The 16,314-nt window shown below is 49.1% G+C and overlaps 4 protein-coding genes across 4 annotated transcripts; 2 read left to right on the top strand and 2 right to left on the bottom strand.

The window, feature by feature from the left end:
• Positions 1–273: 273 nt before the first annotated feature.
• Positions 274–2,033, bottom strand: N7458_006720 (uncharacterized protein; the record flags this gene model as incomplete). Its single annotated transcript, XM_056910102.1, has 4 exons — positions 274–465; positions 524–1,387; positions 1,705–1,887; positions 1,971–2,033. 4 exons carry the CDS (start codon positions 2,031–2,033, stop codon positions 274–276), a joined length of 1,302 nt encoding a protein of 433 aa, XP_056765806.1.
• Positions 2,034–5,188: 3,155 nt separating this feature from the next.
• On the top strand, positions 5,189–5,585 carry N7458_006719 (uncharacterized protein; the record flags this gene model as incomplete). Its single annotated transcript, XM_056910101.1, has 4 exons — positions 5,189–5,203; positions 5,269–5,318; positions 5,371–5,442; positions 5,510–5,585. 4 exons carry the CDS (start codon positions 5,189–5,191, stop codon positions 5,583–5,585), a joined length of 213 nt encoding a protein of 70 aa, XP_056765805.1.
• Positions 5,586–6,451: 866 nt separating this feature from the next.
• Positions 6,452–9,244, top strand: N7458_006718 (ATP-dependent Clp protease ATP-binding subunit; the record flags this gene model as incomplete). The annotated part of the gene is made up of 1 exon (XM_056910100.1): positions 6,452–9,244. The coding sequence occupies one exon, from the start codon at positions 6,452–6,454 to the stop codon at positions 9,242–9,244; it is 2,793 nt and encodes a 930-aa protein (XP_056765804.1).
• A 1,533-nt stretch (positions 9,245–10,777) lies between these two features.
• On the bottom strand, positions 10,778–11,560 carry N7458_006717 (uncharacterized protein; the record flags this gene model as incomplete). Its single annotated transcript, XM_056910099.1, has 1 exon — positions 10,778–11,560. One exon carries the CDS (start codon positions 11,558–11,560, stop codon positions 10,778–10,780), a length of 783 nt encoding a protein of 260 aa, XP_056765803.1.
• Between the last annotated feature and the right edge of the window lie 4,754 nt (positions 11,561–16,314).

Here is a 16,314-nt window from a genome sequence, read left to right as displayed (position 1 = left end):
GCCAAGTGGGAATGCAGGGTTGAACATAGCACGGTGCAGTAATAATAAGAATAGTCGTAATCGTCGTTTGGCTGGGGGGAAAGAGTTTGGGAGTCCATGGAATATATGGTCCCCTCCGCTGCCCTCCCCAGAGCTTTGGCCCGGATTCCTTCCTTACTTCTTCTCGCTTTCCTGTCATTCTTCCCCTTACACAATGATCATCTTCTCATCTGAAAGGGTTCATGGTCTTGACTGCGCTCAAGATGAACCGTGGCTGTGTCTACTTCTGCGCAGTTAGACCTTCACGGCAAACTGCTTCAGGTACAGGTAGTCGGCCATGTTCTCGTCAACGGCCTTGCGGATGAGAGCGGCTGCCTCGGGACCATACTTCTTGGTCCACTCGGCGTCAAACTCTTCCTCGGTCTTGCGAGCATGTTTCTGTGAGACCCATGTTAGCATGAGATCGTCCTGGTCATCCATTTCCATCTGCTTTGTCCACACTATGCACCCATATCATCTACCACCCGGATTGAGGCATGCTTACATGAGTTCTCGCAACCAGAGCCTTTGACTCAATCGCATCATTATGGAACCCACGCCACTTCTCAAAGCAGTGGCACGCAAAGTCATAATCCTCCTGCGTATCCCACGTCAACAAGGACGGATCATACGGCACATTGACGCTCTTGCAGAACGCCTCAATTGTCGCCGCCGGAGCATCCAGCATATCATCTGCATCAATAACACAGATCTCATGAACGGTCTCCTTGGCTCCGCAATTCTCAACCTTAACGTCCGGGCGGCTCGCTACTCGCGGTCCGACAAGTCCCTCGCGAACGAGGTAGTCAAAGTGCCGCCGCAGCTCGTCATACCCGGCCTCGCGGGGGTCATAGTTATGGAACCCGGTCACATCGTCCAAGGGTGGGATGGTGCAGCGGTAGTACGAGGGCACACTGAAGTGCGGGTCACGGATGAGGAAGGCGAAATGGAATCGCTCCTGGATCTCGCGCGGCATGACGGTTGGGTTGCCCGGCTCGGTGGTTGTGTCGTACGGGTACGGGGGACGTGAGACCCCGTTGATGGTTCCATTGGTATGCCCATTGGTCTCGTGGCCATTGGCCTCGTGGACTCCATTGGTGAAGCCGTTGGTAACCCCGTTGCTCACCGTGCCGTTGGTGCCGTTGGTCGTGCCATTGGCAACGCCGTTGGTGGACACGGCGATATGGCCATTGGTGTGAGTAGTGCCATTTACAGCACCATTCACCCCATTGACCGGAACGTGATCATCACCGTTTGTCGTGGTGCCCACGCCGCGTTTGATCCGACGCAGCGAAGGGGCTACACTGGCGGGTTTTCCACCTGGCGGGAGCAAGTAGTGGTCGATATCCTTGATAAAGACTCTCTTTCCCTGCACGCACGGTAAGTATCTCCCTCGGCAAGAAAAAGACGCAAGTTACACATGACGGAAAGGGCATGAGACCCTTTGGTCCTCGGTCTTTCCTGGGGCTTTGTATGTGTTTTGCGTACACACGCGACAAGGAGTAGACACGGTAGGTTGTGAATAGGGTAGCCATCTCACGATTGGAGAGATATGGAGAGTGGGAGGAAGTTCAATATCCTTATATCGATCCTTACGGAGATATTCAGGAATGCGGTTTTAAAGGGGAGCAAGGAAACAAGGAGGGAAAGAAATCAGGGACGATTTCGCGGGAAGAAGGGTCGGACCTCTGAAGCTTCACGTTCCAGTCTCTCCAACACAGTGAGATATGTCGACTTGCTGAAACCACTGTCAACACGAGCCTGTTCGTCGTCTTCAAAACGGTCGGAGAGACGCTCTGGACCGTAGTAAAAGGCATCGCCGAACGGCTCGTGGACACACTGGATGGTGGCGCGCTGAGTCATGAAGACCTGTAGAAACGTTGGTCAGTCCGGATGGATCCTCGCGATTGAGATGATCTCTGGGCTGATCAGGCCTCGATTCGGTAACTGACTCGCTCAAACGCCGTCGAACAGGCACGCGGATGCGTCGCGACGAAGATCGGCTTGGTCGACATTCTTGCAGGAGTAGATATGCACGGACGATCTGATGATGATGGTTCGTAGAAGGCAGAGAAGGTAGATTAAGAATTTGGACCCTGCAGAAAACCTCGACGGGTGCTTGCAGGCTGATCAGAGGATGAGAAAAAAGAGGTTTAAGAGCGAGCACACGACAGGAGGAGAATGCCAAAAAGGTAAATGGCAATAACCTCGTGGAATGTGAGCGGCTTGACTCGACTCGACCACGTCAAAATGAGCAACAAGTCAATACAGATCTTGACGGCTCTGCAGATTCCGAGATAGGCTCGCGCGGCTAGGCCAAATTTTTCCAGAAAAAAAATAATAATTGATTATTATTTCCTGGTCGGTGATTTGATCTGCTGCTAGGATTTGGGATCGGGGTTAGTCTGAGCGAGCAGACAGAGTCCCGGGCAGCGTCCAGCAAATTAGAGGGCTGGCAGATGATCTCAATAGAAGGCGCGATGGCGTGAGAAGAAGACCAAAGAAAGCCAGGCCAGGACGCAGGGCTAAAATGCTTTTTTATAGGCGTGTGGATGACATATGCTTTGGCTTTTTTTTAGTGGATGGTGGAGGGTTGGAAGGAGACAAGGTTGGGCAGGCTATTTAATGGGTTTAATTCCCACCATGAATTACGATCCATTAGGTGAATCTCCCCCTAATGGAAATTCATTGACTCCCCAATGGAAAAACGCGAACAAAAAAGAAATAAATCATCAGATATTCATTATTGGATCTTTTGATGTTACTCCATAATTTTTACCCTCCTCGACCCAGTAAAAATCAGGGTGGCTTCGGGGCCAAACCGGGTTTTTCATTCTCGTTGACGAGCCTCGGGCGAGAGCTCTATCTGGATGGTACAGCTGAGCACAGTTGGTATATGCTATACTCTACCTCGACAATCTGAGTAGTGATGAATCTACCATGTCGAATCGAAAAAGGAATTCGGCTTCCGAACCTCGTGCCAGGGGAAGCTAGCTGGTCGAGGGTCCGTTAAACTGCCCAAGGCCCCGTTTGCATCTCCCGTGGTTGCCCTTCTCCGTTGATGTTCATAGGTCGCCCGGCCCAACTCTCGACTGTCGCCTACACTACCATCATGACATCTAACTCTTGTCTCGGACAGCTTCCATTATTTACTGTCAGAAGCGGGGGTTCAGATTAGGATCTACGACCTTGTCGTCCAATGTCCACGCTGTGCAGATTGTACAGTAGCTGATGCTGCAGTACAGACGGAGACGATAATTTTTCGTAGCTTCCACTTGCGTCCAGTAGTTACCATCTTCCAGACATCTCCTTGGTCGATCTAGTTGGCTTAGCTTAGTTTCACCACACAGTAATTACATCTAGCTACAAGCACCGGCCTACTTGCAAAATTTATCCCAAGATCCAAGAATAGAGGCAGAGGGGGGGGGGGCGGTTGTTTCCTCAAGGCAAATCAGAGCAAAGGCAATGCCTTGCCCCTCCCTCCGCTGCCCCGCCGTAGGATCCTTCCGCTGTTAGTCTTTGCGCCATATCCGCGCTGTCGAGGCTGGGCCCCTCCCAAGATGCACAACTTCACGCGTTCCAAAGTCTAGAGGCCACCCTCCCCGCTATGTGTGGGCCAATGGGGAGCTCCGATATGGACAGTGGGAGGCTTCGATCTTCGTGTCTGGACTGTGCTGACTCGGATCAGCCTAATAGGTGTCCACTGGGCTGCTCCACGAGGTCTGGGCTATGCTGCGGGTGGGTGAAGAACGGCTTTCTATTTGCGCATGGCCGGTGGAATGGAGATGTAGGTTCTACCCAGGCCGTTTGCTTCTTCGTGTTATTTTTTCAGTTTATGTATGTTCCGTTCTTTTCTTCTTCGTTTGGCTCGTTCCTTTTTTTTTCTCGTTTCGTAAGTAGACCTGATGCGAGGAAAGTCCTCCAGCCGGAGTGTCGGCGTACTTGTCATGCCTCGGACGGGTTGCTCGAGGTCTGATCCCAGGTCATAAAGTCTGATCATCGGCTGTCTGACTTCATGGCTGGTCGCGCTTGACGTCAAGATCTGGGACAGCCTATCGCCATACTTTGATCGGCTATTTTGAAGGTTGGAACGGGTAAAGTAGTGATTTGTAGTCAGCCACACGAATAGGAAAAAAGCCAGAAGAGGTACTTTTCCAAGCATAGATAATCATTATTTTTCTCATTCTGCAGCGATAGAAGATTATCCTGATGTAGTAAATACACGGCAGATCAAGGACGCCTCATTACTTAGGCTGGCGTCAGTGGCACTGTCAGTCAAATCAAGATCTCACCACAATCCAAGGTTTCCCTGGATTGCGATTGGTATGGCGGAGTGTCAGGGCCTGCGCGCTCCACCGCAGGAACACATGCACACCTGAGAGATTCCGCCAACGGCACTGTCAAATTGACATCGTGTCTTGTTTCGGAGAGTTGAGCAACGTGGGGAAGCGAAACCTTCCTGTCTGACCTGGGTAGAAGGCAGTGATCAGCATCAATATTTGCCTGAGGCAACAAGGCATCAAGGCAACACGGCCCGAAGATATCAGCATTGTCCTCTGGGAGAGCATCAAGTCGTACCCTCTGAGTTATGAATGGACGTCAAGATAAGGCATATTGGCAGCTGGTCTGGTGTTAATCATTGGGGGCACATTGACTAGTCCCCTACCTTGAATTATAACCATGATTATGACAACTAACCAAGGCCTGGTGCTGTGTGTTAGCAAGAAGTAGAACACTAGCTGATCGTGAGGTATATATCAATGCAATAAAATACCATGGTGCAACATTCTACTTGGAATGTTGCTTCCGGTCGTGTAGGATGCATAATTCGCTCATACTGTAATGAAAATGCAGTCTGCTCGTGCCACCGGGTCCCAAAGAACATAGAGCTTTATACAATGCATTGCGACCTCAAATTGCAGTTCCGCCCACAAAATGGTGAGCTACTTCTTCCAATAAAGATCCTCAAGATCCGTGTATGGAGTCGCATGGATACAGGGCCTCGGAAGCAAGCGAATTTATATGAGAAAAAGATGTAGTACCAACCATAGCGGGGTGGTAGTAGTATCACTTTCTTCCTACAGCCGAAGTGGTACAAGAATGAGAGCAGCCATACTCGATCGCTTAAATTATACAAATCTTTTCTACCATATCAAAGAGGAAAACCAAAATGGCCGACCGAGAAGTAAGTTAACTTTTGGCGGCTAAGAGAGGCCAAACGTTTACAGCTTTGCGATAGAGAGTTTCCAGACATACAAGACCATTGAGGCTTGGCAAGAACTTGATGATAAAGTGGGGAAGTGAGTTAATGACCTTGGTAGAAGTCGCGATGCTATATTGATCTTAATCCAGGATCATCCAAGATGACACTGGTAAAGAAATTTGGATCGCCAATAGAGCCCTTCCTCCCACTGGCTATCTCCCGTGAGTCTTGGGGATGTAAATGCGCCTCTACGTTGAACATCTTGACTGGCTCGGCGATGTATGCCAGGGCCATGACCCCAGACAGCATTGAGAAGATCAAAAATCTGAGTGACGATCTTATTGTCAAAGAAGTCGAGGATTGACCACGTCTTTGCTCATGATCAAACCTGCGAATATGGCACCTACCAGGTCCAGATCAACCTTTTGAATATAAGCTGTATGCCCATTTTGTTCCCTTTGAAACCGATTGCTGATTCCGAATCTTTTATTGTTGATCTCTTCGTATTTGAGGCTTTCCGCCTGTCAACTCTCATAACTTTGGGGTTGGTGTATTTATCATATAGGGACCAACCAATAACTCGACATGAGTGGTTACAAAGTAGATACAGAACGAGCCATCTACGCTGTACCGATCCTATATAGCAAGTTGAATTCTATGTCTATGCTTCAAGGAATGTTCTCTTGGATCTCCCAGGTGGAAATCAGAATGGTGAACTTGAACTAAGCTATAGTATTGCTGTCGCTCATAAACTTCGCGACTCATACGTCCATGATCTTCGCTGGTCTGCTAAGTTTGTGTTGAGAGTCTAGACCGGTCAGATTAACTTGGTTGGATGATTCTGTTCCTATCTCTCGGCAAATGAAATCCATCGTACGACATCTAATCAACGTCATTGTTCAGTGTCTGATCTCATAATGCTCGATGGAGCTGTCATGGGTATCACGTGACCTGACAAAGAGGTGGAATGTACGGATGTCAGGTGACACTACTGGCAGCTTCTGGAAGGCGGTGGAACCCACTCATGGCGTCATGACGGTTGGAGCACCTTCGGGCAGCCCACCAGTCTAAGTATATTATCGACTTGCATCACTGGCTGTGTTGTGCCATTTCCCACATCAAGCATCACCTCGTCCCAATCCTATTTCAACTTCTCTCTTCTCTTATCGTCCCATCCCTCTTTACGATCCCACCACCTGACATCATAGCACCCCCCTACTTTCGTTCATCATGAACGGAGCTCAGTTCACAGATCGGGCAAACTCGGCCTTGTTGGACTCCAGCGCTTTGGCTGAACAATATGCCCACTCCCAGATTCTGCCTCTCCATTTGGCAGTCTCCCTCCTCAACCCTTCCCCGGACGAATCCCAAGACCAGCAGCAACCAGCTGGTCACTCCTCACACGATGCTGCCTCGACCCCGCTCTTCCGTCAGGTTGTGGAGCGCGCTCACGGCGACCCTCAACTCCTCGACCGGTCACTCATGAAGCTGCTGGTCCGTCTACCAAGCCAGGACCCCCCACCAGAGACGGTCTCTGTCTCCCCACAACTCGCCAAAGTCATCCGGTCGGCGACAGACTTGTCAAAGACGCAAAAGGACAGCTTCGTGGCCATTGACCACCTGATACAAGCGGTGTGCCAGAACTCGCAGGTTCAGCGTGCCTTGGCAGACGCCAACATTCCCAACCTTAAACTCATCGATTCCGCCATTCAGCAGATCAGAGGTACCAAGCGCGTGGACTCCAAGACTGCCGACGCCGAGAGCGAAAATGAGAACCTAAAGAAATTCACCATCGACATGACATCCTTAGCTCGGGAGGGTAAGATCGACCCCGTCATCGGACGTGAGGAAGAGATTCGCCGTGTTATCCGCATCCTGAGCCGACGGACAAAGAACAACCCGGTTCTCATCGGTGAGCCCGGTGTGGGTAAGACCACCATCGTTGAGGGTCTAGCCCGCCGGATTGTCAATGCCGATGTCCCTGCAAATTTGACTCAGTGCCGACTGCTCTCTCTCGATGTTGGTTCTCTGGTTGCTGGCAGCAAGTACCGTGGAGAGTTTGAGGAGCGTATGAAGGGCGTTCTCAAGGAGATTGAGGACTCCAAGGACACCATTGTCCTCTTCGTCGACGAGATCCACCTGCTCATGGGTGCAGGATCTAGCGGCGAGGGCGGCATGGACGCTGCTAACCTCCTTAAGCCCATGTTGGCCCGTGGCCAGCTGCACTGCATTGGTGCCACTACTCTCGGCGAATACCGCAAGTACATTGAGAAGGACCAGGCGTTCGAGCGACGTTTCCAGCAGGTCCTGGTCAAGGAACCCTCCGTCTCGGAGACTATCTCGATTCTTCGTGGATTGAAGGAAAAGTACGAGGTTCACCACGGTGTCAACATCCTTGACGGCGCTATCGTGGCTGCCGCAACTCTGGCTGCTCGCTATCTTACAGCACGACGTCTTCCCGATTCCGCCGTCGACCTGGTTGATGAAGCCGCCGCTGCAGTTCGGGTTACCCGCGAGTCTGAACCCGAGGCTCTGGACACCCTCGAGAGAAAGGCCCGACAGCTTCAAATTGAGATTCATGCCTTGGAACGTGAGCAGGACGAAGCTTCCAAGGCCCGGTTGGAAGCTGCCAAGCAGGAGGCCGCCAACGTTTCTGAAGAGCTGCGCCCCATGCGCGAGAAGTACGAAAGCGAGAAGCAGCGCAGCAAGGAAGTTCAAGATGCCAAGATCAAGCTTGACTCTCTCAAGGTGAAGCGTGACGAGGCCGAGCGCTCTGGCGACACTCAAACGGCAGCCGATCTCGAATACTACGCCATTCCCGAGACCAAGGCGCTCATTGAACGTCTCGAAGCCGACCGCGCGAAGGCCGATGCTGAACGTCGTGCTAACTCGGGTGAGGCTGGTGAGGCTTTGCTCGCAGACGCCGTTGGTCCTGAGCAAATCAATGAGATCGTTGCCAGATGGACCGGTATCCCCGTCACTCGTCTCAAGACTACCGAGAAGGACAAGCTGCTCCATATGGAGAAGTACCTAAGCAAGGTTGTCATCGGACAGAAGGAGGCTGTTACCTCTGTCTCCAACGCCATCCGACTCCAGCGCTCCGGTCTGAGCAATCCCAACTCGCCTCCCAGCTTCTTGTTCTGCGGTCCTTCGGGTACTGGTAAGACGCTTCTCAGCAAGGCCCTCGCTGAATTCCTCTTCGACGACCCCAAGGCGATGATTCGCTTCGATATGTCTGAGTACCAAGAGCGACATTCTCTCAGCCGAATGATTGGTGCTCCTCCTGGATACGTCGGTCACGACGCTGGTGGCCAGCTGACTGAAAGTCTGCGCCGACGACCCTTCTCGATCCTGCTCTTCGATGAGGTTGAGAAGGCTGCCAAGGAAGTCCTGACCGTTCTCCTGCAACTCATGGATGACGGTCGCATTACCGACGGCCAAGGCCGTATTGTCGACGCGAAGAACTGCATTGTCGTTATGACCTCCAACCTTGGCGCTGAGTATCTCACCCGCTCCATCGACCGCGAAGGTCGCATTGAGCCTCACGTCCGGGAACAGGTCATGGGCGCGCTCCGCGACTACTTCCTGCCCGAGTTTCTCAACCGTATCTCCAGCACGGTCATCTTCAATCGTCTCACCAAGCGGGAGATTCGCAAGATCGTTGATCTCCGCCTATCCGAGGTGCAGAAGCGTCTCGAGAACAACGGTCGGAACGTCCTTATCCGCTGCACCGAGGAGGTCAAGGACTATCTTGGTGCCGCTGGGTACTCTCCCGCCTACGGTGCTCGACCTCTTGGCCGCCTCATTGAGCGCGAGGTTCTCAACCGCCTCGCCGTCCTCATCCTGCGCGGCAGTATTCGGGACGGTGAAGAGGCTCGCGTGGTCATGACTGACGGGCGTGTTGAAGTTTTGCCAAACCACGGACTCGAGAGCGAAGATGGCGATTCGGAAATGGTCGACTCGGACGATGCACTTGCTGAGATGGATGATGAGAGCGGCGACATAGACTTGTATGACGAGTAAATATGTCATGCTTGCACATTCTCCAAAAAGTTCATATTCTCGCATCCCATCATGAATGACGACAACGAACGGTTTTTCTATTCTTTTTACATATTGACGCGGCGTTGGTGTTTTATCTCTTCTGGTGCACATTCTGCCCCTTCATCTGGTTTTCTACATCAACTACATACTTGACTGTCCTGGGACTTGTTGCTCTCTGGCTTGTTCGCACGGATACTTGATATGGAGTTGTTAATAATGATAGCATAGCATAGCACATTGACAACATTCTCAACATAAACTGCTTCTTTGCAATTTCTCCGTACAGAATCTCAAAGCTTAGAAGTATATAGTAAAATTAGACTCCCACCACATGAACTGTAGTCTGGTTCACATAGGATATAACTGAGACTCGGACTGGTCGTCAATCGAGTACGTCTGAATCACAGAGTTCAATCAAAGGCTCGAGCAGGGATGAGTCAGGCAGGATCCCCAGTGATGATGCTCAAGTAATTAGTGGTGCACGCCTCTCTCTGAGCTCATGGTTGTTTTTGCTAATCGACAAAGTCACAGTATACCCGTCCCTGTAATCTGGACCAACACGAGTACGAGTAACTTCCATAAGCCTTTCAGAGTCACACCTCCGTCATGGCTTTTCCTTCGCATTTGATTTGCTCCTACATAGTGAAGACAGTTGAGAGGACAGATCTGCACAGATCCGAAGAATAGCAAGCATGATTGTGTTGGATACACCGTAAGTAGTATGAGACATTATTTACTTCATAATAGTCAAATGGATATTCGGTTACACAACTAAATACCTCCCTGGACAGTGCACTCACCGCGCTATTAGAGGTAAATGATATCGGGACCCTCGAATCACTAATATAGTCTTTCAGGAGCATCGTAGGTAACATACTGACTTTATCCGAACCTCGACCTGGTTAGGTTTCATCTAAGTCGTGCACATTCTATCCACCATGCGGTGCCGCTACTTGACGTACAGATAGGTAGGTCACCCAAGGCGTTTTCCGCCATATTTAGAAGACACAGCAGACCGATTTACTTTGGTAAGATCATTATTTGATACCATCACGCTGGGGCTAAGTGGGGATGGAGATTTTTATCAGGGCTTATTCAGAAGTCAAATGTTCATTCTATTTCTGAGGGTCGACATGGATGTCAAGTCAAGGGACGGATAACAGCATTCAGGTCACTCTGAGCCATTCGCGCTTCATGGGGTTGTCAAAATCCTTGGGTACCCACGTAATATCGTCGACGCACTGGTATGTATCGATTTCCTCTTCCCCAGCGTGCTCTTTTGGCCAAAAAGTAAAGCGGAGGTACCCTTAGCTGATCCCATGATCTGTCCTCTATCAGCTGCTGAATACTGTACAAATTCCAAGTATGCTTATTTTGGATCGACTGCTCTGGATCGCCGCGTTTGACGATGACGATGACTTTATCCAAATCATGCCCTTCTGGTGAAGTCGGGTCCGTGAGGCCATGCAGATTCACTCTCATCCTGGACAACTGATCACAGATCACCCTTTTTTAGAGATCCACTGCTGAAGGGAGATAGATCTCTACTTTCGTGTCGCGTTTTTGCAAATTCTCAGTCCATTCGCTGATTCGGAAACTGAATTCGGAGAGCGCGAACTCGCTTTGGAGGCTTCGGTCGGGGACGTCGCTGCAAACTTCAAATGGACTCAAGGAATTTGTCCAGGGGGTGATAAAGCGAAGCTCCTTCCAATAGCTATCATCGATGAAGAAACCGTGGATATTCTCTATATTCTTGTCAAATTCGAACTCCCACCCTAGTACAGCAATTGTTTCCAGACGTAAACCCGAGAGCAACATAAGTGATGCAGGAAGCTCAAACTGTTCCAGCCATTTAGGATACCGATTGTTCAGCAGTTTGTGAGCTTCGGATGTCGTATCGAGATCCAGGTAGGCATAATGGATACGCAAGTGGCGGATTTGGGATAGCACTGACGAGGGTAGGAAATAGAGTTTCTCCAACATGCTATCAGGCTGCTCAAAACTGAAAGTGACCTGGCTCATCCATAGTCTTTTAGTCTCTTCGTATACCTGGCGGCAGGTAAGGATGATTGCGAAGAAAAATTGTGCTGACTTGATCCGTCTCCATTTGCCTTTGTGAAGATATCGCCTTGCAAAGGACAATCTGGTGGAGGCGAAGAAGGAGCCGTAAATGAGATTTCGGATCTCCCCAGGAAGATCAAGGAACTCACGTCGTGGCCTCAAGAGAGGTTCGAGGCATGTGATCTCCCCTTCGGGGTGAGGAGAAGACCTGGGGGAGTCTGGTCCAGTATCCATAGATGGCAAGGGAAGTTATCTTCCTGTGATATCGGAGAGTAGGCCTGGAGCGAGCAGCAGGAGTCAGTAGATGACTGATCAGGGCCTGGGGAAGTAACAGGTCATGGATGAGGGGAATCAGTAACGAGGCTTGATACTCATGCAAACAGCTATCGCGCGATATCTATTCCCGCGGTTTCATGAGGATATTATATATTCTAAGCGCTGGATGGCAGACCTAGGTGGTGCATAAATGTGGCAAACAGAAGGACTGCATAGGATAAAGACAGCTTTGTGGATAGCAACTGGCGGGATACATGTTGCTATCTACAAACAAGGAAAATTCCTGTCTAAATACCAATATGGTTTGTCCGTTCTGTCTACGTAGTGCCAGTAGGTAGTGCCAGCACTGATGTTATAGGCCACTCTCTTTTCATATACAACCTGATAGAAGGACATTAGTAAAAGGGTACTGCTTGAAAATTAACTGATCAATGCCAGTATGCATTAATATTGTCTGCATCAAAAGATGGCCTCTGCCTATACGACTTCTATCCCTAACGTAAGTCGCTATTTGTGCAATCTAAATTCTGGTAAACGCAACCAAAATTATGTTACCCAAAAAGCCTTACACCCTTTATCTTTGTCGAGAGTGGTTTCACGAATCAGGAAGGGTAGCTTATTCTAGTACATAAAAGGCAAACAATATGGCAGGTAGAAAGACTTGGGCATTTGAATCTTTACTGTTGTTATCGTTTACTTACATCGAACAGAGCCAGAGTCAGTATTTAAACGTACATTTAAGGCAACTTTAGCTCTGATATGGGATTTGCATTAGGCTATATCGATAGGGAAGTAAGTACATGTGGATAAAACTAGTAAAACTATAGGTATATTTCACCTGGGTATACGACATTTCTCTCTTCTATCTCTAGCCCTCTCTCCCTCTCGCACGTGCTCCTTCCATTCTTTCTTCCCCTTGCTACCTAATCCTTTTGTTAGAATACCTATATTGATATCCTCTTGGTAGCTTTCTCGTAAACTAGCTATGACGCTACCCAATATCCGGGCAGGTCGCATATTACACTGTTACAGCTTTGTCTGTTTTGGTTCATCAGGCTAGTTAGCTAAATATATACTGGGCTAACAGGCCACATCCGCACGAGAGCAACATATATAAAGGAATCAAGCTTACCTTATGGAAGTACTCTACCATAAGAATCGCGGTGGCATTTCATGCTAGTCTTTCCCCCTTGGAATTAAAGAGTTGCGAAGCAACTCAGGGAAAATACTCGCCGTTAACGAAACTAGCGAGCTATTATAGGGCAGCGAGTTGTAGATTGGAATTCCCGTATACCGAAGTTGTACAATTGATATCATCGAAACTCTAATGATACTAAGAGTTTCTGCGATTCTTGCAATTAGTGACCTACCTAATATGTACATGTTTATAGAGCTGCCTAATTTGGCAGGGATGGTCAATAGCCGCCGAGTGAGATCCATGATGCAATATGCGCCACGTGGAAATTTTTCACTAGTTACTCGTGGATCTCGATTACCAACAAAAGATCAGCGAGGGCTGGCTCGCATTGCAGAATGATGGGTCGAACTCGTGCACATGTAGCTTGGACCAGGATTACTTTACGTATCCTTTCACCATTGATTGTGGGCGTCTATAGTTGACTTTGCTTCTTGTTTCGGGAAATTGGTTGAGTGTCTCCCCGCCATACCGGAGTAAAGGAGAATTGTCGTAGATCCATAGACAAAGGCGCAACACAGTACACAAGGCAGGAGGGTCCGGGTCCGGGATTTGCAGTGGCGTATTTAGAAATCTAAGTGGACCTGGCACACTTCCAAGAAAACTCGAGCAACAAACTTTCGACGAACAAAGTCAAAGCATTTTGCAAAGCGACAGTTGATCCCTGCAATGCCCTATTCGAGGGTCTCGTATCTCGTACCTTGTTCTCGGTACGAAGGGGCCTCTTGGACAAGCCTTTACAATGGACTGCGAACGGGGCTATTTGGACGACCAAACAATTAAGATTGGCCCTTGAACTTGCCAGGAGAAGATTCAACAGTCCGAACGTGTTTATTCATGGCGATCGTTCCTTCACGTAGGGGTTTCTCTTACTTTTACTTGGTTGAAGACGGCAAGAATAGCGTGTTGACATCTGCATTATTGTTTTTTGAAAAAAAAAAACCGAAGTCGAAATAATACTGACTTATCCTTCTCTTCGGGTTTCAGTTACTTCTCATCAGTGTCATATAAATAATAATGCGACAAGAATAGCAAGACAGTCAGCCTATTGTTCTCACAATCAATTTGATATCGCTTCGGAGTAAGCCTGCGACGACAAACTCCATAAACAATTGTCACACCAGAGCCTAAGCCTAAAAGCCAAAACCGCGTCTGGCCAGACTCGAACCATTCAGCCACTTTTTCCCTCAAGCCCAAAAGGATTAAGAACGATGATTTGGATGACAACGCTTAAGGTTCTGACGCCGTCAGGGGTGAACAGGAAAGATCGGAACTCGGGAGCAACATTCCGTAGCCACCACCACCCCTTCAGCACTCGCACGAGGCTGCGCAGTCGTGTGGGCCAGCAATAGCAAATCAAGACACACAAGCCAGGCCTTGATCGAGACCAGTGCTATTAGCACGACCATTGGCCAATTTCTATCGTGAAGCGAGAGGCCCACTGCTTGGATTCGGCTTAGATCGTGGTGGTCGGACGGAGAGACCCGATCTGGAATGAAAGGAAAGACAGTAGTACTGCTCCTTCGAGCCGTCCTGGCTCCCGACTTTGAATACATACACTAATATATCCGTAGCCCGAACATTGGTGGTAAACTTTTGGTTACAGTATGTTATATGAAGTGACATAGAAGGATTTCAACTATCGTATTAGCGAACCCAGGATTTGGGAGCCGAGTTTCAGTCAAATTCAACGACAATCAATATAAATGGCTCCAACAAGGTACCCCTGACAATTTAATGGTACCGTTGTTGATCATCTGGAGAAATAATAACCACTGCTTTGTCCGCATGGAATAGATCGTACGGAGTAGTACATTGTAAATACATTATTAGACTTGTGGCTGCTGTACGGCACCCTGTCTAAGCGACTTCGGACGATACGGAGGATGGCTGGTCCCGAGCGCACGGAAGCTCAGGTACGGAGTCAAACTGAACATCAAGGTCCTTGTCATGCAGGTTCATGCATCGCATCTCGCTGGATCTTGCATAATATTCAAGAACTTTCTAGGACAGTCATCTTTACTTTTGCTTAAACTTTGAAAAATTTTTTTTTGTCAGCGGATCGCGCTGTACTTGCCGTGGGTCACCGAAACTCTGTTGAAGCTCTGTTAGATGTTACAGTAGCCGGATAATGTGGCCCAACACGCCGTTTTCTGGAAGTTCCAGTTGGAAGTGAAACTGTTTCGTATTTTTCAGCAGACGTTGCATCCTTCGGTCTCACTATCACGTAGAAGGCAATACGTGGAAATAGTGATGTACACTATGTTGCAAGTGTGGGGAAACGTTGGCCAGGAGCGAATACTCGGCTCCCATGATCATTGGAGATTGATAATTGCTTGGCTGTCTGATATTAATGAGTAATAACGCTGATACATAACTTACATACTCCAGACTCCAGGCCCCATATCGGTCGCATATCTCCGCAGGACTGCAGGACAATTCTTGGGAGCAGTGGACCCCGAAGTCCACCCGGAAAATCCATACCTACTATTCATTTGAAGTACCAGGGAAATTTTCCTGGTCTCGGGGGATAGGTTCCATGGCTGTTCGAATGCTGATAGACACAGGAGCCAATGTTCTGTGAGATTAGGGTGGTGCCCGGATGGGGTGGCAAGCCTGAGTGGAGCCCGTAAGCTCGTTTGGCTGAGACAGGATGACTAGCCAGAATAGGCGTTCAACCGTCGCTTGAAAGGGTGACCAGCTTGGAGGGACAGTAGCCAGTAGCTGACGGCCGGAGTTGGAAAGGACAGCTGAACAATTTAACATCCAACGTCTCATCCGGGCACAGTTCTTGATTTGTAGAAAGGAGCGGAACTATTGGATATCTCGTGGACATATTGCGCTTTTAGGCAGGATGAGCATGAACTGCGCGAGGGAACGGGCATAAAACTTGACTCAAAATTGCGAAAGATACCGCATAGAATATTCTACCGTACCAGGTTTAATCATGGTCCAGAGCAGGAAGGATTCGTTGCTTTAGCCCGATTTAGATCCAGACGTTGGATTTTGAGCTCGCGCCCCACGGAAATAGTTAGCGAGACTCGGCGCGCTGGGGGCCGGGAATTGTGGCTTAAGGAATATCACTCGTTGAAAAATTGTAGATTGCAGTCAATGATCTCAGTACACAACAAGGCTTAGCAGGCGGCCAAAAGCCTGAGCCGCCATCAACTTCAACAAACGACCAGTTTGTGACTCCCAAAAGAGAACTGATCAGCAGTCATTGACGCAGTTGACGCAACAAGGCGGGAGATCGGCGGAGCAAGTGGGTGGCCTTGTAACTGGCCGCGGCAAAGATTGGGTTCCATCGGAGGTTCCGTGGGACTGTAAAGGCTCGAATCGCTCGATGGATAGCAAAGATTTGAACATTATTTGGACAAAAGAACGGTGCAGTGGAAGGAAAATTGATACCCGGGAATGAATTTTAGATAGTGTATCGTGTACATAATACATAGTAGTACAGTAGTATATATTCCTTCTCCAAGATTATGTATTGTACTGTATGCCTATTCACGGCGGT

This window comes from Penicillium daleae (genome assembly GCF_028827525.1).
Source record: "Penicillium daleae strain IBT 16125 chromosome Unknown utg000006l_segment0_segment0, whole genome shotgun sequence".
In the NCBI taxonomy this organism is placed as follows: domain Eukaryota; kingdom Fungi; phylum Ascomycota; class Eurotiomycetes; order Eurotiales; family Aspergillaceae; genus Penicillium; species Penicillium daleae.
This window is presented reverse-complemented; position numbering and strand designations above follow the sequence as displayed.